Source organism: Oncorhynchus gorbuscha, linkage group LG12 (genome assembly GCF_021184085.1).
Source record: "Oncorhynchus gorbuscha isolate QuinsamMale2020 ecotype Even-year linkage group LG12, OgorEven_v1.0, whole genome shotgun sequence".
Classification (NCBI taxonomy): Eukaryota; Metazoa; Chordata; class Actinopteri; order Salmoniformes; family Salmonidae; genus Oncorhynchus; species Oncorhynchus gorbuscha.
This window is the reverse complement of record NC_060184.1, coordinates 56,876,427-56,896,903: the sequence shown is the minus strand read 5'-3', so window position 1 is coordinate 56,896,903 and position 20,477 is coordinate 56,876,427. Positions and strand designations below refer to the sequence as shown.

The 20,477-nt window shown below is 44.5% G+C and overlaps 1 protein-coding gene across 3 annotated transcripts in view; it reads left to right on the top strand.

Moving 5' to 3' along the window:
- Positions 1 to 20,477, top strand: part of LOC123991147 (partitioning defective 3 homolog) — a 625,449-nt gene that overhangs the window by 370,166 nt on the left and 234,806 nt on the right. For all 3 annotated transcript variants that reach the window (XM_046292394.1, XM_046292392.1, XM_046292393.1), the window contains exon 14: positions 1,506 to 1,665. In XM_046292394.1, the coding sequence (XP_046148350.1) occupies positions 1,506 to 1,665 (160 nt within the window). The remainder of the gene's footprint in view (positions 1 to 1,505; positions 1,666 to 20,477) is intronic.

Sequence of the window (20,477 nt, the reverse complement as noted above, 5' to 3'; positions counted from 1 at the left end):
GTATTCCCTGGACATAAAGAATCAACTCTGTGTGTGTTTGCGCGCGTGTGTGTGTGTGTGTGTGTGTGTGTGTGTGTGTGTGTGTGTGTGTGTGTGTGCGTGTGCGTGTGCGTGTGTGTGTGTGTGTGTGTGTGTGTGTGTGTGTGTGTGTGTGTGTGTGTGTGTGTGTGTGTGTGTGTTGGTGAAACAGGGCCCGGCTGTTATCTTTGGAACAGGCTCTGTTCTCTAACCAGTCGCACGTGGTTCCCTCACAGGTGACTGCCAAACAATGCTACAGTATTTTCTCCCTCTCTTTTTTCTCCTTCTCTCATATGTTTGTGGGAAATGTTATTTTATTCCCTGGGGCCATAATGCATCACAGCACATTCCCACCATAGCCTGTACAGTTTTACACGGTTTGTGTTCTGAATGACACCCTATTCCCTACATAGTGCACCACTTTTGACCAGAGCCCTATGGGTCCTGGTCAACAGTAACACACTATATATGGAAAAGGGAACCATTTGGGACACAACCTGTTGACAAGGACAGAATGGTTGTAGGGGAGAGTGGGGTAAGTTGAGCCAAAGGCATAAGTTGAGGCTCCCTTTGTTTTAGGGAACCATACACAAAAAGTCTAATTTGACCACATATTTAGGAAGAGGTCATCATTCCATGGAGTCTGTGAAGGAAGAAACCACATGGAAAAAGTGGTAAGCAAGTTAGGTCCAAAAAACGGATTTTCACCAAGTCAAATGAATCTATTACGTTAGAGGTTTCATGATGCTAAGTAGACCGTTTTAAGATTGTTCTATACATCAGTTTACATCACTACTCAATTTACCCCATACCCAGCCAAGAGACCACTTGTTTAGACAAGCTATGTTTTCAAAACTGTAATGTTTACACGAATTAGGATTATTTCCAGGGATGCACAACACTCTGAAATACATACAGATATCTTTGTTAGAAAGAATACTGTATTTCCATTGACGGAGTGATACTGAATATATGACGTTTCTCAACTTACCCCACTCCCCCCTAACATTGATTACTGGAAACACAAGACTCATGAAGTCTACTTTTTCTTATTAGGTCCAAGCTAAAACCCTACAATGTCATTTCTTAACTGTCACTCAGTAATAGGGTTGTGTTAAAAGTGACACGTGTATCGAGTGGCCGGTTCGCCCAATAATCAATGTCGCAATACATTGACCACCGAGCAAAAGTCTTTTGCCATTAAACGAGGCCCACTGGATGAGACAGCTGTGTTTACAGCTATGGGAAATCTATGCCTCTTCATCTGACTGGGAGCACTGCCTTTTCTGTTGACTGGAAGATGAAACCGCCTTTGGTACTGGTTCCTACATGCAAACCCGTGAAAGATTGTATTGTATGTTTGAAGTGGCCGTGGACAGACTGAACCTTGTTTGAGACTTGAGACTTGGTTTTGCATCAAGGGTTTGACGTTCGTCTCTCTTTCCCCTCCACTGAGTGACCTCTCTTCTCTCTCTGTCCCTCTTTAGGAGGTTCCGGGAAGCTCGCGGGTGGAGGAGCAACCTCTGACAGACCCTCTGGACGACCATGAGCGCCACATCTCCCACTCCATGTTCGGGACCAGAGAGTGCATGGACGACCAGCCCTCCATGCCGCCACGCAATGTGATGATGGGACCCCGCATGATGGGTGAGTCACCAGAACTCCTGGTGGTATTCGCAGAAATGCGTTGGTATAAACTACATGGTATAATGTTTGTCTTTGAAGCAAACTGCCGTTGGCCGAATGTCTTCTATGATAACATTCTAATTATTGCACCTTGATTGAAAGACAGGTCGCGAGAGAGACGGCATTTATTTTTCTCTGAGATAGCTGACCTCACACCTCTTCCATCTTCCTCATCCCTCCCGTCCTCAGCCCTCCATCACCCCCTGATTATAATCAGGGGGGTTAATGTCATTTTTGGTTCATCACCCCTTCACTCTCAACCTGCACGATTGCACTCAGGTCAATTCCCACTCCGTTTCAGGTCCAGTTAAGCTCCAGTTCTGCTAGTCAATTCAGTCCTTAACCAGTCACCTCCTGTCATCTCTGTATCGACCTCACTGCCATGGAGCCACGTTTTGACACAGCTGGAGGAGCCTGACACCCCCACCTGACCCCACCTCTTCACACTCCACACTACACCCCCACTACCCACCATTACCCCCTCTCTCTTCCTTCTCTCCCATTTCCTGTCCTCCCCTCTGAGTTAGACCTAGCTACTCCAGCCTCTCCTCTCTTCCGCTCTCTTCCTCTGCTCGCTCCTCCTCTCTTCCTCTCCTCTCTCTCCGCTCTCTTTCTCTAATCTCTCCCCTCTCTTCCTTACTTCTCACCCTCTCTTCCTCTACCTCTCCTCTCTTTCCCTCTCTTCCTTTGCTCTCTCCCCCTCTCTTCCTCTCCTCTTTACCCCTCCTCCCTCTCCCCCTCTCTTCCTCTCCTCTCTCCCCCGCTCTTCCTCTCCCCACTTCCCCTCTCTACCTCTCCTCTTTTGCCCTCTATTTCTCTCCTCTCTCCCTCTATTCCTCTCCTCTCTTCCTTTTTCTTCCTCTCCTCTATTCCCCTTTCTCAATATCCCCTATCTTTCATCCCTTCTTCTTCTCTGAGTAGACCTAGCTTTTCCAGCTCCCTCATCTCCATATTGTCAATAGTAGCAGTGCTTTCTCATCTCCAAATTGTCTATAGTAGCAGTGCTCTCTCATCTCCATGTTGTCTACAGTAGCAGTGCTCTCTCATCTCCATATTGTCTACAGTAGCAGTGCTCTCTCATCTCCATATCTCCATATTGTCTACAGTAGCAGTGCTCTCTCATCTCTATATTGTCTACAGTAGCAGTGCTCTCTCATCTCCATATTCTCTACAGTAGCAGTGCTCCCTCATCTCCATATCTCCATATTGTCTACAGTAGCAGTGCTCTCTCATCTCCATATTGTCTACAGTAGCAGTGCTCTCTCATCTCCATATCTCCATATTGTCTACAGTAGCAGTGCTCTCTCATCTCCATATTGTCTACAGTAGCAGTGCTCTCTCATCTCCATATCTCCATATTGTCTACAGTAGCAGTGCTCTCATCTCCATATTGTCTACAGTAGCAGTGCTCTCTCATCTCCATATTGTCTACAGTAGCAGTGCTCTCTCATCTCCATGTTGTCTACAGTAGCAGTGCTCTCTCATCTCCATATTGTCTACAGTAGCAGTGCTCTCTCATCTCCATATCTCCATATTGTCTACAGTAGCAGTGCTCTCTCATCTCCATATTGTCTACAGTAGCAGTGCTCTCTCATCTCCATATTGTCTACAGTAGCAGTGCTCTCTCATCTCCATATTGTCTACAGTAGCAGTGCTCTCTCATCTCCATATTGTCTACAGTAGCAGTGCTTTCTTATCTCCATGTTGTCTACAGTAGCAGTGCTTTCCCATCTCCATATTGTCTACAGTAGCAGTGCTTTCTCATCTCCATGTTGTCTACAGTAGCAGTGCTTTCTCATCTCCATGTTGTCTACAGTAGCAGTGCTCTCTCATCTCCATGTTGTCTACAGTAGCAGTGCTTTCTCATCTCCATGTTGTCTACAGTAGCAGTGCTCTCTCATCTCCATATCTCCATATTGTCTACAGTAGCAGTGCTCTCTCATCTCCATATCTCCATATTGTCTACAGTAGCAGTGCTCTCTCATCTCCATATCTCCATATTGTCTACAGTAGCAGTGCTCTCATCTCCATATTGTCTACAGTAGCAGTGCTCTCTCATCTCCATATCTCCATATTGTCTACAGTAGCAGTGTTCTCTCATCTCCATATTGTCTACAGTAGCAGTGCTCTCTCATCTCCATATCTCCATATTGTCTACAGTAGCAGTGCTCTCATATCCATATTGTCTACAGTAGCAGTGCTCTCTCATCTCCATATCTCAGTATTGTCTACAGTAGCAGTGCTCTCTCATCTCCATATTGTCTACAGCAGCAGTGCTCTCTCATCTCCATATTGTCTACAGTAGCAGTGCTCTCTCATCTCCATATTGTCTACAGTAGCAGTGCTCTCTCATCTCCATATCTCCATATTGTCTACAGTAGCAGTGCTCTCTCATCTCCATATTGTCTACAGTAGCAGTGCTCTCTCATCTCCATATTGTCTACAGTAGCAGTGCTCTCTCATCTCCATATTGTCTACAGTAGCAGTGCTCTCTCATCTCCATATTGTCTACAGTAGCAGTGCTTTCTCATCTCCATGTTGTCTACAGTAGCAGTGCTTTCCCATCTCCATATTGTCTACAGTAGCAGTGCTTTCTCATCTCCATGTTGTCTACAGTAGCAGTGCTTTCTCATCTCCATGTTGTCTACAGTAGCAGTGCTCTCTCATCCCCATGTTGTCTACAGTAGCAGTGCTTTCTCATCTCCATGTTGTCTACAGTAGCAGTGCTTTCTCATCTCCATGTTGTCTACAGTAGCAGTGCTCTCTCATCTCCATATCTCCATATTGTCTACAGTAGCAGTGCTCTCTCATCTCCATATCTCCATATTGTCTACAGTAGCAGTGCTCTCTCATCTCCATATCTCCATATTGTCTACAGTAGCAGTGCTCTCATCTCCATATCTCCATATTGTCTACAGTAGCAGTGCTCTCATCTCCATATTGTCTACAGTAGCAGTGCTCTCTCATCTCCATATCTCCATATTGTCTACAGTAGCAGTGTTCTCTCATCTCCATATTGTCTACAGTAGCAGTGCTCTCTCATCTCCATATCTCCATATTGTCTACAGTAGCAGTGCTCTCATATCCATATTGTCTACAGTAGCAGTGCTCTCTCATCTCCATATCTCCATATTGTCTACAGTAGCAGTGCTCTCTCATCTCCATATTGTCTACAGCAGCAGTGCTCTCTCATCTCCATATTGTCTACAGTAGCAGTGCTCTCTCATCTCCATATTGTCTACAGTAGCAGTGCTCTCTCATCTCCATATTGTCTACAGTAGCAGTGCTCTCTCATCTCCATGTTGTCTACAGTAGCAGTGCTCTCTCATCTCCATATTGTCTACAGTAGCAGTGCTCTCTCATCTCCATATCTCCATATTGTCTACATTAGCAGTGCTCTCTCATCTCCATATTGTCTACAGTAGCAGTGCTCTCTCATCTCCATATTGTCTACAGTAGCAGTGCTCTCTCATCTCCATATTGTCTACAGTAGCAGTGCTTTCTCATCTCCATGTTGTCTACAGTAGCAGTGCTTTCCCATCTCCATATTGTCTACAGTAGCAGTGCTTTCTCATCTCCATGTTGTCTACAGTAGCAGTGCTTTCTCATCTCCATGTTGTCTACAGTAGCAGTGATCTCTCATCTCCATGTTGTCTACAGTAGCAGTACTTTCTCATCTCCATGTTGTCTACAGTAGCAGTGCTTTCTCATCTCCATGTTGTCTACAGTAGCAGTGCTTTCTCATCTCCATGTTGTCTACAGTAGCAGTGCTTTCTCATCTCCATGTTGTCTACAGTAGCAGTGCTTTCTCATCTCCATGTTGTCTACAGTAGCAGTGCTCTCTCATCTCCATATTGTCTACAGTAGCAGTGCTCTCTCATCTCCATGTTGTCTACAGTAGCAGTGCTCTCATCTCCATATTGTCTACAGTAGCAGTGCTCTCATTTCCATGTTGTCTACAGTAGCAGTGCTCTCTCATCTCCATGTTGTCTACAGTAGCAATGCTCTCTCATCTCCATGTTGTCTACAGTAGCAGTGCTCTCTCATCTCCATATCTCCATATTGTCTACAGTAGCAGTGCTCTCTCATCTCCATATCTCCATATTGTCTACAGTAGCAGTGCTCTCTCATCTCCATATCTCCATATTGTCTACAGTAGCAGTGCTCTCTCATCTCCATATCTCCATATTGTCTACAGTAGCAGTGCTCTCATCTCCATATTGTCTACAGTAGCAGTGCTCTCTCATCTCCATATCTCCATATTGTCTACAGTAGCAGTGCTCTCTCATCTCCATATCTACATATTGTCTACAGTATCAGTGCTCTCTCATCTCCATATCTCCATATTGTCTACAGTAGCAGTGCTCTCTCATCTCCATATTGTCTACAGTAGCAGTGCTCTCTCATCTCCATATTGTCTACAGTAGCAGTGCTCTCTCATCTCCATGTTGTCTACAGTAGCAGTGCTCTCTCATCTCCATATTGTCTACAGTAGCAGTGCTCTCTCATCTCCATATATCCATATTGTCTACAGTAGCAGTGCTCTCTCATCTCCATATTGTCTACAGTAGCAGTGCTCTCTCATCTCCATATTGTCTACAGTAGCAGTGCTCTCTCATCTCCATATCTCCATATTGTCTACAGTAGCAGTGCTCTCTCATCTCCATATTGTCTACAGTAGCAGTGCTCTCTCATCTCCATATTGTCTACAGTAGCAGTGCTCTCTCATCTCCATATTGTCTACAGTAGCAGTGCTCTCTCATCTCCATATTGTCTACAGTAGCAGTGCTTTCTCATCTCCATGTTGTCTACAGTAGCAGTGCTTTCTCATCTCCATATTGTCTACAGTAGCAGTGCTCTCTCATCTCCATATCTCCATATTGTCTACAGTAGCAGTGCTCTCATCTCCATATTGTCTACAGTAGCAGTGCTCTCTCATCTCCATATCTCCATATTGTCTACAGTAGCAGTGCTCTCTCATCTCCATATCTCCATATTGTCTACAGTATCAGTGCTCTCTCATCTCCATATCTCCATATTGTCTACAGTAGCAGTGCTCTCTCATCTCCATATTGTCTACAGTAGCAGTGCTCTCTCATCTCCATATTGTCTACAGTAGCAGTGCTCTCTCATCTCCATGTTGTCTACAGTAGCAGTGCTCTCTCATCTCCATATTGTCTACAGTAGCAGTGCTCTCTCATCTCCATATATCCATATTGTCTACAGTAGCAGTGCTCTCTCATCTCCATATTGTCTACAGTAGCAGTGCTCTCTCATCTCCATATTGTCTACAGTAGCAGTGCTCTCTCATCTCCATATTGTCTACAGTAGCAGTGCTCTCTCATCTCCATATTGTCTACAGTAGCAGTGCTTTCTCATCTCCATGTTGTCTACAGTAGCAGTGCTTGCTCAACTCCATATTGCCTACAGTAGCAGTGCTTTCTCATCTCCATGTTGTCTACAGTAGCAGTGCTTTCTCATCTCCATGTTGTCTACAGTAGCAGTGCTCTCTCATCTCCATGTTGTCTACAGTAGCAGTGCTTTCTCATCTCCATGTTGTCTACAGTAGCAGTGCTCTCTCATCTCCATGTTGTCTACAGTAGCAGTGCTCTCATCTCCATATTGTCTACAGTAGCAGTGCTCTTTCATCTCCATGTTGTCTACAGTAGCAGTGCTCTCTCATCTCCATATCTCCATATTGTCTACAGTAGCAGTGCTCTCTCATCTCCATATCTCCATATTGTCTACAGTAGCAGTGCTCTCTCATCTCCATATCTCCATATTGTCTACAGTAGCAGTGCTCTCTCATCTCCATATCTCCATATTGTCTACAGTAGCAGTGCTCTCATCTCCATATTGTCTACAGTAGCAGTGCTCTCTCATCTCCATATCTCCATATTGTCTACAGTAGCAGTGCTCTCTCATCTCCATATCTACATATTGTCTACAGTAGCAGTGCTCTCTCATCTCCATATCTCCATATTGTCTACAGTAGCAGTGCTCTCTCATCTCCATATTGTCTACAGTAGCAGTGCTCTCTCATCTCCATATTGTCTACAGTAGCAGTGCTCTCTCATCTCCATGTTGTCTACAGTAGCAGTGCTCTCTCATCTCCATATTGTCTACAGTAGCAGTGCTCTCTCATCTCCATATCTCCATATTGTCTACAGTAGCAGTGCTCTCTCATCTCCATATTGTCTACAGTAGCAGTGCTCTCTCATCTCCATATTGTCTACAGTAGCAGTGCTCTCTCATCTCCATATTGTCTACAGTAGCAGTGCTCTCTCATCTCCATATTGTCTACAGTAGCAGTGCTTTCTCATCTCCATGTTGTCTACAGTAGCAGTGCTTTCTCATCTCCATATCTCCATATTGTCTACAGTAGCAGTGCTCTCATCTCCATATTGTCTACAGTAGCAGTGCTCTCTCATCTCCATATCTCCATATTGTCTACAGTAGCAGTGCTCTCTCATCTCCATATCTCCATATTGTCTACAGTATCAGTGCTCTCTCATCTCCATATCTCCATATTGTCTACAGTAGCAGTGCTCTCTCATCTCCATATTGTCTACAGTAGCAGTGCTCTCTCATCTCCATATTGTCTACAGTAGCAGTGCTCTCTCATCTCCATATATCCATATTGTCTACAGTAGCAGTGCTCTCTCATCTCCATATTGTCTACAGTAGCAGTGCTCTCTCATCTCCATATTGTCTACAGTAGCAGTGCTCTCTCATCTCCATATCTCCATATTGTCTACAGTAGCAGTGCTCTCTCATCTCCATATTGTCTACAGTAGCAGTGCTCTATCATCTCCATATTGTCTACAGTAGCAGTGCTCTCTCATCTCCATATTGTCTACAGTAGCAGTGCTCTCTCATCTCCATATTGTCTACAGTAGCAGTGCTTTCTCATCTCCATGTTGTCTACAGTAGCAGTGCTTTCTCATCTCCATATTGTCTACAGTAGCAGTGCTTTCTCATCTCCATGTTGTCTACAGTAGCAGTGCTTTCTCATCTCCATGTTGTCTACAGTAGCAGTGCTCTCTCATCTCTATGTTGTCTACAGTAGCAGTGCTCTCTCATCTCCATGTTGTCTACAGTAGCAGTGCTCTCTCATCTCCATGTTGTCTACAGTAGCAGTGCTCTCTCATCTCCATATTGTCTACAGTAGCAGTGCTTTCTCATCTCCATGTTGTCTACAGTAGCAGTGCTTTCTCATCTCAATGTTGTCTACAGTAGCAGTGCTTTCTCATCTCCATGTTGTCTACAGTAGCAGTGCTTTCTCATATCCATGTTGTCTACAGTAGCAGTGCTTTCTCATCTCCATGTTGTTTACAGTAGCAGTGCTCTCTCATCTCCATATTGTCTACAGTAGCAGTGCTCTCTCATCTCCATGTTGTCTACAGTAGCAGTGCTCTCATCTCCATATTGTCTACAGTAGCAGTGCTCTCATTTCCATGTTGTCTACAGTATCATTGCTCTCTCATCTCCATGTTGTCTACAGTAGCAGTGCTCTCTCATCTCCATGTTATCTAGTAGTAGCAGTGCCACTCTGCCAATGAACTCCTTCTCGCTGGAGATCAGAGAAGGTGTCAAAGCCTTCTGACGGCTAATTAAACCTCTAGCTCAATAGGCCCTGCTCCTCTCTTCCCCTCTGCTCTTATGTCTCTCATTCCTCCCTCTTTCCCCTCTCCCACTCATTTCTCCCCTCCTCCTACGCTGACTTTGGTTGCCACAGATGCCTTATTATGAGACAGGCACTGACACAGCCTTTCAGAATGCCACTGTGATCACAAACAGTTTCTAGAACTAAACAATGGTTGTGGAATTCTAAAAAACTTCTACCGTGCCAAAAAGCAGCTTTCCCTCCTGTGAGTGTGAGTGAGAGTGTGGCAAATGAGGGAAGTTGAAAAGTTAGTGGAAGTTAGCGGGGGGTGATTTGGGGCCGATGTTATTGGCATGCTGGCTTGACAAACCTTCAGATCTCCATCTCGACTAATTTCTCAGGGAGAGAGTGCCAGATACTTCTCTCTCTTCTTTCTCTGTTTGTTTCCAGACAGTTTTTCTATTGTAGTGTTCATGCATCGACCGGCGTGTTTTGTCGGTGAATTACGGCTACAGTCATTGTAGAAAAACACCTTCAGAATAAAAAAGCTTAATGATGCAGATGATTGTTAGGCACCTCTTGCTGCCAGTCTGAAAGACAGACCTCTTGCTAATATGACTGGTGTTTACTTCTTCGACTTGGATTGAAACTGAAATCAATAACGACGAGTGTATGAAACTCTGTGTGTCAGACAGCAGGGTCATGTTCAATAGGCACCAAAAGGAAGAAAATGGACTAAAACAAGGAGGGACTACCTGGACTTGTCCAATCAGGAACGCAAATGTTCCTTTTCCGTACACAACGTTTTACGCCGTGTGTCCTAATGAACACGACCCAGGTATTCCTCACACTGACCGCTGAGGACCTTTTTAAACATGTTCTCACACAGATATAGAGGTGACCGTGTATTGTAGAATAGTTATCTCAGTCCCATGTTATGTTAGCATGGGAGGAGATCTATTGCCTGGTCTGTCTCGTATGACAGTCATGAAAGAGGACAGATGCTGAGAACCTACACAGCAAGGTCACCTCCTCAGTATGAATATAGCTACTGGTGTGTGATTAACAGCATGATGACTGGTCTCTAGAGCCTGGAATGAAAGCATGGCTTCACTATTAAGGCCGTACACAGACATACAGTACCAGTCAAAAGTTTGGACACACCTACTCATTCAAGGGTTTTTCTTTAGCTTTACTATTTTCTACCTTGTAGAACAATAGTGAAGACATCACAACGATGACATAACACATATGGAATCATGTAGTAACCAAGTATATTTGAGATTCTTCAAAGTAGCCACCCCCTATATACACTGAACAAAATAATATGAACGCAACATGCAACAATTTCAAAAAGTTGACTGAGTGGCAGTTCATATATGGAAATCAGTCACTTGAAATAAATAAATGAGGACTTAGTCTATGGATTTTACACGACTGAGAATACAGGTATGCATCTGTTGGTCACAGACACTTAAAAAAAATCTGAATCAGAATACCGGTCAGCATCTGGTTTGACCACCATTTGCCTCATGCAGCGCAACACATCTTCACATAGAGTTGAACAGGCTGTTGATTTTGGCCTGTGGAATGTCGTCCCACTCGTTTCAATGGCTGTGTGAAATTGCTGTATATTGCAGGTCATGGAAGAACGGGGACATTTTCAGCTTTCAGGAATTGTGCACAGATCCTTGTGACGTGGGGCCGTGCGTTATCATGCTGAAACACGAGGTGATGGCGGCAGATTAACGCCACGACAATGGGCCTCAGGATCTCGTCGCGGTATCTCTGTGCATTCAAATTGCCATCAATAAAATGCAATTGCATTGTCTGTACGGGGCACCTTGTTCACCACGTTGACATCAGCAAACTGTTCACTCACAGGACACCATACACGCTGTCTGCCATCTGGCTGGTACAGTTAATACAAGGATTCATCCATGAAGAGCACACTTCTCCAGCGTGTCAGTGGCCGTCGAAGGTGAGCATTTGCCCACTGTAGTCGGTTACAACTCAGAACTGCAGTCAGGACCAGACCCTGGTGAGGACGACGAGCACGCAGATGAGCTTCCCCGAGACGGTTTCTGACAGCAGAAATTCTTCAGTTGTGCGAACCCACAGTTTCATCAGCTGACCAGCTGACCAGATCCCGCAGGTGAAGAAGCCGGATATGGAGGTCCTGGGCTGGCGTGGTTACGCGTGGTCTACGGTTGTGAGGCCGGTTGGATGTTCTGCCAAATTCTCTAAAACAATGTAGGAGGTGGCTTATGGTAGAGAAATTAACATTCAACCCTCTGGCAACAGCTCCGGTGCACATTCCTTCAGTCAGCATGCCAATTGCACGTTCCCTCAAAACTCGAGATGTCTGTGGCATTCTGTTGTGTGACAAAACAGCACATTTTAGAGTGGCCTTTTATTATCCCCAGCGCAAGGTGCACCTGTGTAATGCTCATGCTGTTTAATTAGCTTTTTGATATGCAACACCTGTCCAGGTGGATGGATCATCTTGGCAAAGGAGAAATGCTCACTAACAGGGATGTAAACAAATGTGTGCACAGCATTTGAGAGAAATAAGCTTCTTGTATGGAACATTTCTAGGATCTTTTAATTCAGCTCATGAAACATGGGACAAACACACATATTTTTGTTCAGTGTACATACAGTTGAAGTCGGGAGTTTACCTACACTTAGGTTGGAGTCATTAAAATTCACTTTTCAACCACTCCATACATTTCTTGTTAACAAACAATAGTTTTGGCAAGTCGGTTAGGACATCTACTTTGTGCATGACACAAGTCATTTTTCCTAAAATTGTTTTAAAGACAGATTATTTGACGTATAATTCACTGTATCACAATTCTAGCAGGTCAGAAGTTTGTATACACTAAGTTGACTGTGCCTTTTAAAAAGCTTGGAAAATTCCAGAAAATAATGTCATGGCTTTAGAAGCTTCTGAAAGGCTAACTGACATCATTTGAGTCAATAGGAGGTGTACCTGTGGATGTATTTCAAGGCCTACCTTCAAACTGAGTGCCTCTTTGCTTGACATCAGGTGAGACCTCAGAAAAAAATTGGATACCTCCACAAGTCTGGTTCATTCTTGGGAGCAATTTCCAAACGCCTGAAGGTACTACGTTCATCTGTACAAACAATAGTACGCAATTATATGATGCAGCCATCATACCGCTCAGGAAGGAGATGCGTTCTGTCTCTTAGAGATGAACATACTTTGCTGTGAAAAGTGCAAATCAATCCCAGAACAACAGCAAAGGCTTTTGTGAATATGCTGGAGGAAACGGATACAAAAGTATCTATATCCACAGTAAAACATGTCCTATATCAACATAACCTGAAAGACCGCTCAGCAAGGAAGAAGCCACTGCTCCACTGCTCCAAAACTGCACATGGGGACAAAGATCGTATTTTTTTGAGAAATGCCGTCTGGTCTGATGAAACAAAAATATAACTGTTTGGCCATAATGACCATCGTTATGTTTGGAGGAAAAGGGGGGATTCTTGCAAGCCGAAGAACAACATCCCAAACATGAAGCACGGGGGTGGCAGCATCATGTTATGGGGGTGCTTTGCTGCAGGAGGGACTGGTGCACTTCACAAAATAGATGGTATCATGAGAAGGAAAAGTATATGGATATATTGAAGCTGTCACGCCTTGGTCATTGTATTTTGTGTTTTTGTTATATGTTTGGGTAGGCCAGGGTGTGACATGGGTTATGTTGTGTTTCGTATTGGGGTTTGTATTATTTGGGATCGCGGCTGATTAGGGGTGTGGTATAGGCTTGGCTGCCTGAGGCGATTCTCAATTAGAGTCAGGTGCTTATCGTTGTCTCTGATTGGGAACCGTATTTAGGTAGCCTGAGTTCGCTTTGTATTTGGTGGGTGTTTGTTCCTGTCTCTGTGTTGTAGTCACCAGATAGGCTGTAATTAGTTTCACGTTCCGTTCTGTTGTTTTTTGTATTTAGTTTCAGTTATTTCATGTACCGCGATTCTTTCATTAAAGTCATGAGTAACCTACACGCTGCATTTCGGTCCGACTCTTTTCATTCAACAGACAAACGCCGTTACAGAAGCAAAATCTCATCTCAGTCAGGAAGTTAAGGCTTGGGCGCAAATGGGTCTTCCAAATGGACTGTGACCCCAAGCATACTTCCAAAGTTATGGCTTAAGGACAACAAAGTCAAGGTATTGGAGTGGCCATCACAAAGCCCTGACCTCAATCCTAAATACATTTTGTGGGCAGAACTGATTAAAGAGTGTGCGAGCGAGGAGGTCTACAAACCTGACTCAGTTACACCAGCTCTGTCAGGAGGAATGGGCCAAAATTCACCCAACTTATTGTGGGAAGCTTGTGGAAGGCTACCCGAAACGTTTGACCCAAGTTAAACTATTTAAAGGCAATGCTACCAAATACTAACTGAGTGTATGTAAACGTCTGACCCACTGGGAATGTGATGAATGAAACAAAAGCTGAAATAAATAATTCTCTCTACTATTATTCTGACATTTCACATTCTTAAAATGAAGTGGTGATCCGAACTGACCTAAAACAGGGGATATTTACGAGGATTAAATGTCAGGAATTGTGAAAAACTGAGTTTAAATATATTTGGCTAATGTAAACTTCCGACTTCAACTGTACATACGTAAACTTCCTTTAATAGTGGAATAAACGCATGTATTGACACACGTACGGACGTATGCACACACACTGTTCCATAAAATAATTACTGCAGGAAGGGATATAAAGTTAACTGGGTGAGGTCCAGAAATGGAAACAACCATTTTCATTAAACAAATCAAATGATTTGTGACAAACCTCTCCTATTCCAGTCTCAAAAGTACCTCAGAGGAGAGCCCTGTAACTGAATCAGCCCTCCAAGTTAGTGCGTACTTAGGCAATGACTGCACTACTGTTTCTCTCTGTGTATGTTATTCTCCCTACTACAGATGAACCACACTGAGTTAAATGGGAATGCAATTGTTCTTCTTCGATATCAAGAACTGACTTTGATTGTAATTTATTACAAATGGCAGCAAATCAATAGAGCAAATGAATGCAAACATGTCATGTATTTCTGCCAGCCATGACAGTTAACTGCTCCACCTGTATTTAAACTTGGCTTTCTCCCCACACAGAAACGTCATGTCAAATCAAATCAAATTGTGTTTGTCACATGCACCGAACACAACAGGCCTTACCGTGAAATGCTAACTTACAAGCCCTTAACCAACAATGTAGTTTTAAGAAAATAGAGTTTAAGGAAATATTTGCTAAATAAACTAAAGTAAAAAATTCTAAAAGTAACACAATATAATCACAATAATGAGGATATATACAGGGGGTACCGGTACAGTGTCAGTGTGCAGGGGTACGGGTTAGTTGAGGTCATTTATACATGTAGGAAGGGGTAAAGTGACTATGCATAGATAATACACAATAAGTTTATTGTGTCAATGCAAATGGTGACCATTTGATTAATTGTTCAGCAGTCTGATGGCTTGGGGGTAGAAGCTGTTAAGGAGCCTTTTGGACCAGGACTTGGCACTCCTGTACCACTTGCCGTGTGGTAGCAGAGAGAACAGTCTATGACTTGGACAATTTTGACAAGTATTTGACAAAATTGGGCCTTCCTCTGACAGCGCCTAGTATATAAATCCTGGATGGCAGGAAGGTTGACCCCAGTGATGTACTGGGCTGTACGCACTACCCTCTGTATCGCCTTATGCTGAGCAGCTGCTAAATCAGGCAGTGACGCAAACGGTCAGGATGCTCTCGATGGTGCAGCTGTAGAACTTTTTGAGGTTCCTGGAAACCATGCCAAATCTTTTCAGTCTCCTGAGGGGGAAATGCGTTGTCGTGCCATCTTCATTACGTTCTGGGTATGTTTGGACCATGATTGCATGTTGGCGGGAATTTGAAACTCTCAACCCACTCCACTACAGCCCCATCGATGTGAATGGGGGCATGTTGGCTCTCCTTTTCCTGTAGTCCACGATCATCTCCTTTGTCTTGCTCACATTGAGGGAGGGGTTGTTGTCCTGGCACCACACTACCAGGTCTCTGACCTCCTCCACTTCGTTGTCGGTGATTATGTCTACCACTGTTGTGTCATCAGAAAACTTAAAGTTGCTGTTGAAGTCTTGCTTGGCCACGCAGTCATGGGTGAACAGGGAGTACAGGAGGAGACTAAGCACACACCTCTGAGGGGCCCCCATGTTGAGGGTCAACATGGCAGATGTGTTGTTGACTACCCTTACCACCTGGGGGCGGCATACCACCCTGCATCCCACTGTTGGCTTGCTTCTGAAGCTAAGCAGGGTTGGTCCTGGTTGGTCCCTAGATGGGACACCAGATGCTTCAGGAAGTGGTGTTGGAGGGCCAGTAGGAGGCAAACTTTCTTCTGGTCTAAGAAAACTTCTGAATACCCTAGGGCAGTGATTGGGGACATTGCACTGTGTAGGGTGCCATCTTTTGGATGAGACGTTAAACGGGTGTCCTGACTCTCTGTGGTCACTAAAGATCCCATGGCACTTATCGTAGGAGTAAGGGTGTTAATCCCGTGTGTCCTGGCTAAATTCCTATTCTGGCCCTCATACCATCACGGTCACCTAATCATCCCCAGCATACAATTGGCTCATTCCTCTCCACTGTAACTATTCCCCAGGTCATTTCTGTAAATGAGAATGTGTTCTCAATCAACTTTCCTGGTAAAATAAGGGTAAAATAAAATAAACATTGTCTATAGGGAGTGTTATCACACAGTCGTCCGGAACAGCTGGTGCTCTCATGCATGATTCAGTGTTGCTTGCCTCGAAGCGAGCATAATAGGCATTTAGCCTGTCTGGTAGGCTCACTTCACTGAGCAGCTCGTGGCTGGGTTTCCCTTTGGAGTCCATAATAGTTTGCAAGCCCTGCCACATCCGACGAGTGTCAGAGCCGGTATAGTAGGATTTAATCTTAGTCCTGTATTGATGCTTTGACTGTTTGATGGTTCGTCTGATTGCGTAGTGAGATTTCTAATAAGCGTCCAGATTAGTGTCCCGCTCCTTGTAAGTGGCATCTCTAGCCTTTAGCTCGGTGCGTATCTTACCTGCAATCCATGGCTTTTGATGGTGATATGTACGTACGGTCACAGATGTATTCGATGCACTTATTGATGATGTCGGTTACTGAGGTGATATACTCCTCAATGCCATTGAATGAATCCTGGAACATATTCCAGTCTGTGCTAGCAAAACAGTCCTGTAGTGTAGCATCCGCGTCATCTGACTACTTCCATATTGAGCAAGTCACTGGTACTTCCTGCTTTAGTGTTTACTCGTAAGCAGGAATCAGGAGGATATAATTATGGTTAGATTTTCCAAATGGAAGGCGAGGAGAGCTTTGTACGCATCTCTGTGTGTGGAGTAAAGGTGATGTAGGTTTTTTTTCTTCTGGTTGTACATGAAATGCTGGTAAAAAAAATTGCAAAACGGATTTATGTATGCCTGCATTAAAATCCCCGGCCACAAGGAGTGACCATTTTGTTGATTCTTATACAGCTCGTTGAGTGCAGTCTTAGTAGCAGCGTCGGTTGTTGGTGGCAAATAGACAGCTATGAAAAATATAGATGAAAACTCTCTTGGTAGATAGTGTGGTCTGCAGCTTATCATGAGGTACTCTATCTAATTTGAGCAATACTTCGAGACTACCTTATTATTAGACATCGCGCACCAGCTGTAATTGACAAATAGAGACACTCCCCCACACCCACCCACTCCCCCACCCCTTGTCAAACCAGACGTAGCTGTTCTGTCCTGCCAATGCGTGGATAATATAATGTTATCCGTGTCGTTGTTCAGCCACGACTCGGTGAAACATAAGATATTACAGTTTTTAATGTCCCATTGGTAGGATAGTCTCGAACGGAGATCATCCAGTTTCTCCAGTGATTGCACGTTGGCTAATAGAACTGATGGTAGAGGCGGGTTAGCCACTCGCCAATGAATTCTCACAAGGCACCCTGATTTCATCCCCCTGTACTTCCTTATTTTCACATGCGAATTATAGGGATTTGGGCCTTGTCTGGGAGCAACATTATATCCTTTGCGGAAAAAAATTGTCCAGTTCGATGAGTAATCGCTGTTCTGATATCCAGAAGCTCTTTTCGGTCATAAGAGACGGTAGCATTAACATTATGTACAAAATAAGTTACCAACAATGCAAAAAAACACACAAAATAGCACAATTGGTTAGGAGCCCATACAACAGTAGCCATCCCCTCCGGCAGCATTCTTTCAAGATGAATACTGGTTTCTCTCTTAAAGGCAAATTCAGGTAGCTCTCTATCCTTTGGCCAAGCACCACATAAATATGGAATGTTCGTATCATACGACAATGAAATGTGTCACCATGGCAACGGCGGTATAGTGCCGGTGTGGTGTGCAGAGCGATGTAAGGATGAGGTCCATTAATCTGACTGGCTGGCTGAGATAGTGCTATCCCATTGATTGGCTGAGGCAAGGTGAGGCATGGAGCAATGAGGCACCTCTCCATGCATTGAGCTCCCTACAGTGTTAGAAAGCTGTCAGTCGGAACGGAGCTTGTCAGTGAGGAGGTGGGGGAGGGTTAGAGGACGACTTTTCAGTGAGGGGGTGTGGATGGAGGGGTGAATGGATGGATAAACAGATGGGGATGGAGCTTGTAAGAGTATTGTCATTCAGGGGCGTGAGGATGGAGGCTTGGAGTGAGGGATAGAGCCTATAGATAGGCAGCAGTAATTTCAGGGCTGTCTGCTTCACTAAATCATTGGTGCTGTGACATTGTCAGCTACCTTCACACATCTACACATCCTCTGTCCTACTTACAGACTTAGGCCGCAGCCAAAATGGCGCCCTATTTCCTATATCTGGGCCCTGGTCAAAAGTAGTGCACTATATTGGGACCGAGTGGCGCATCGGTCGAAGGCACTGTATCGCATATGCTAGATGCACCACTTCAGACCCAGGTTCGATTCTGGGCTGTATCACAACCGGCCGTGATCAGGAGTCCCATACGGCGGCTCACAATTGGCCCAGCGTCGTCCGGGTTAGGGGAGAGTTTGGCCCGTGGTAGGCAGTCATTGTTAAGAAGAATGTGTTCATAGCTGACTTGCCTAGTTAAGTAAAGGTTAGATTAAAAATGGTTGCCATTTGGGATGCAGTCTTACAGTTGCATGGCCATGAGGTAGGAGGAAATAGCAGGTAGGGTGATATGAAGCTGTGGCCTGCCTGAGAAAAATACTCTTTTTCCACCCATCTCTCATCCTCTTCCTCCTTTCTCACCCTTGCGGTGCTTTAAGACTGGTGAAAATGAGAGAATAAAGGAAAAAGAGGAAAGTGAAGAAGAAGAACATTATGATATAATAATGAAGGGGCCTGGTTGAATCCAAAGTCATTTGCCTCCTCTCTGGCGGTGCCTTCCACTCTCCTGATTGAAAGTCCAGCTCGGAGCAGGAAGTCGCACTGTGGTTGAAAATTGAGGCCCCGCGGACCAGCGCTGGATGTGCTGTTTGACAGAGTGTCCGACTGAAACCCTGTTAAACACGGTCACCAAAGGAATAGGGATGGAAGGACGGAGGGTGTGTTTGTGTGTACCATCATTGTCCTCCCATGTTCATCAATGCATTAACATAATTATAATTCTATTTCTACGCCCCCCCCCCCTCTCCCCGTGGAAGTCTTATGGAGGTCCTGTGTGTCTCTAGTCATTTAGACCCTGTTGAGTAATGGACTCTGATGGAGGGCGGTGACCCCGTTTGTCTATCTCTCTCCCTCTCTTACATGCACACACGCGCAAATACACACACACACGCGCACACACACCCGCAAACACACACGCAGGACATCTTCACAGGGCTTGACAATGTTTGACTCACACTGCGCTGGGGCTTTTTATAGATCTAGCAGTGTCATCCTCTTCATCCCCTCTGTGCACATTCATCAAGCCAGGAAATGAGATAGCATGACCTTCCATTTATGTGCCGTATAGAGACTTCCTGAGCCATGCTAATAATATACCTACAGTAGCCTACCTGAGAATAGTAATTAGGATTCATACAGTAGAGAGTGTATATAATGTTCTGGCTTCAGGCACCTGCAGCATACTGGTTTTATTTCAAGAATATGAGTGTATGAATCACATTTTTTCACTCCACAGAAAATACACTGAGTGTACAAAATATTAAGCACACCTTCCTAATATTGAGTTGCGCCCCCTTTTGCCCTCAGAACAGCCTCAATTTGTCGGGACATAGACTACAAGGTGTCTAAAGTGTTTCACATGTATGCTGGCCCATGTTGACGTCATTCTTGATACACATGGGAAACTGTTGAGTGTGAAAAACCCAGCAGCGTTGCAGTTCTTGACACACTCAGACTGGTGCGCCTGGCACCTACTACCATACCCCGTTAAAAGGCACTTAAGTACTTGGTCTTGTCCACCTACCCTCTGAATGGCACACACACAATCCATGTCTCAATTGTCTCAAGGCTTAAAAATCCTTCTTTAACATGTGTCCCCTCCCATTCATCTACACCTGGACTCATCTGGTCAGTCTATATCATGGAAAGAATGTTTCTAATGATTTGTACACTCAGTGTGTAGTCATATAGTGACATCTCGTCACTTATCTCAAACAGTCCATGCCCATCTAATTTACTTAAGTGCTTAAATTCTTTACCGGTTTGTTATAGAGAAATGATTAAGAAACTTTCTTTAATGAGTTCTGTGTGCGTCCGCCCACGTTTAACAGTACAGTGGATGGTAATGTTATAATGTTAATGTGTGGGGCGTGTCAGCGAGCAGATGGATTTTTGATGAGAGATAATAGAAGTAATGAAGGGACCATCATCTGAGCTGAGAGTCTGAATCAATCACGAGAGAGGGAGAGGGAGAGGGAGAGAGAGAGGGAATATCAATCCCTAGCAGATGTGGCCCACCTGTGAGACTGACATGTGTTATCTAAGTCATTATTCCTTTCCTTCAGCTTCACTTGGTGTGACGATTGTAGGAGGGTTGTGTCATTTAGGAGTGGAACACACTGGAACACCGACATGGAACATACACACACACACATTCAGGCTCATTTCTAGCATCATCTTCACTGTTGTCGACCTGCACTGCTCTGAG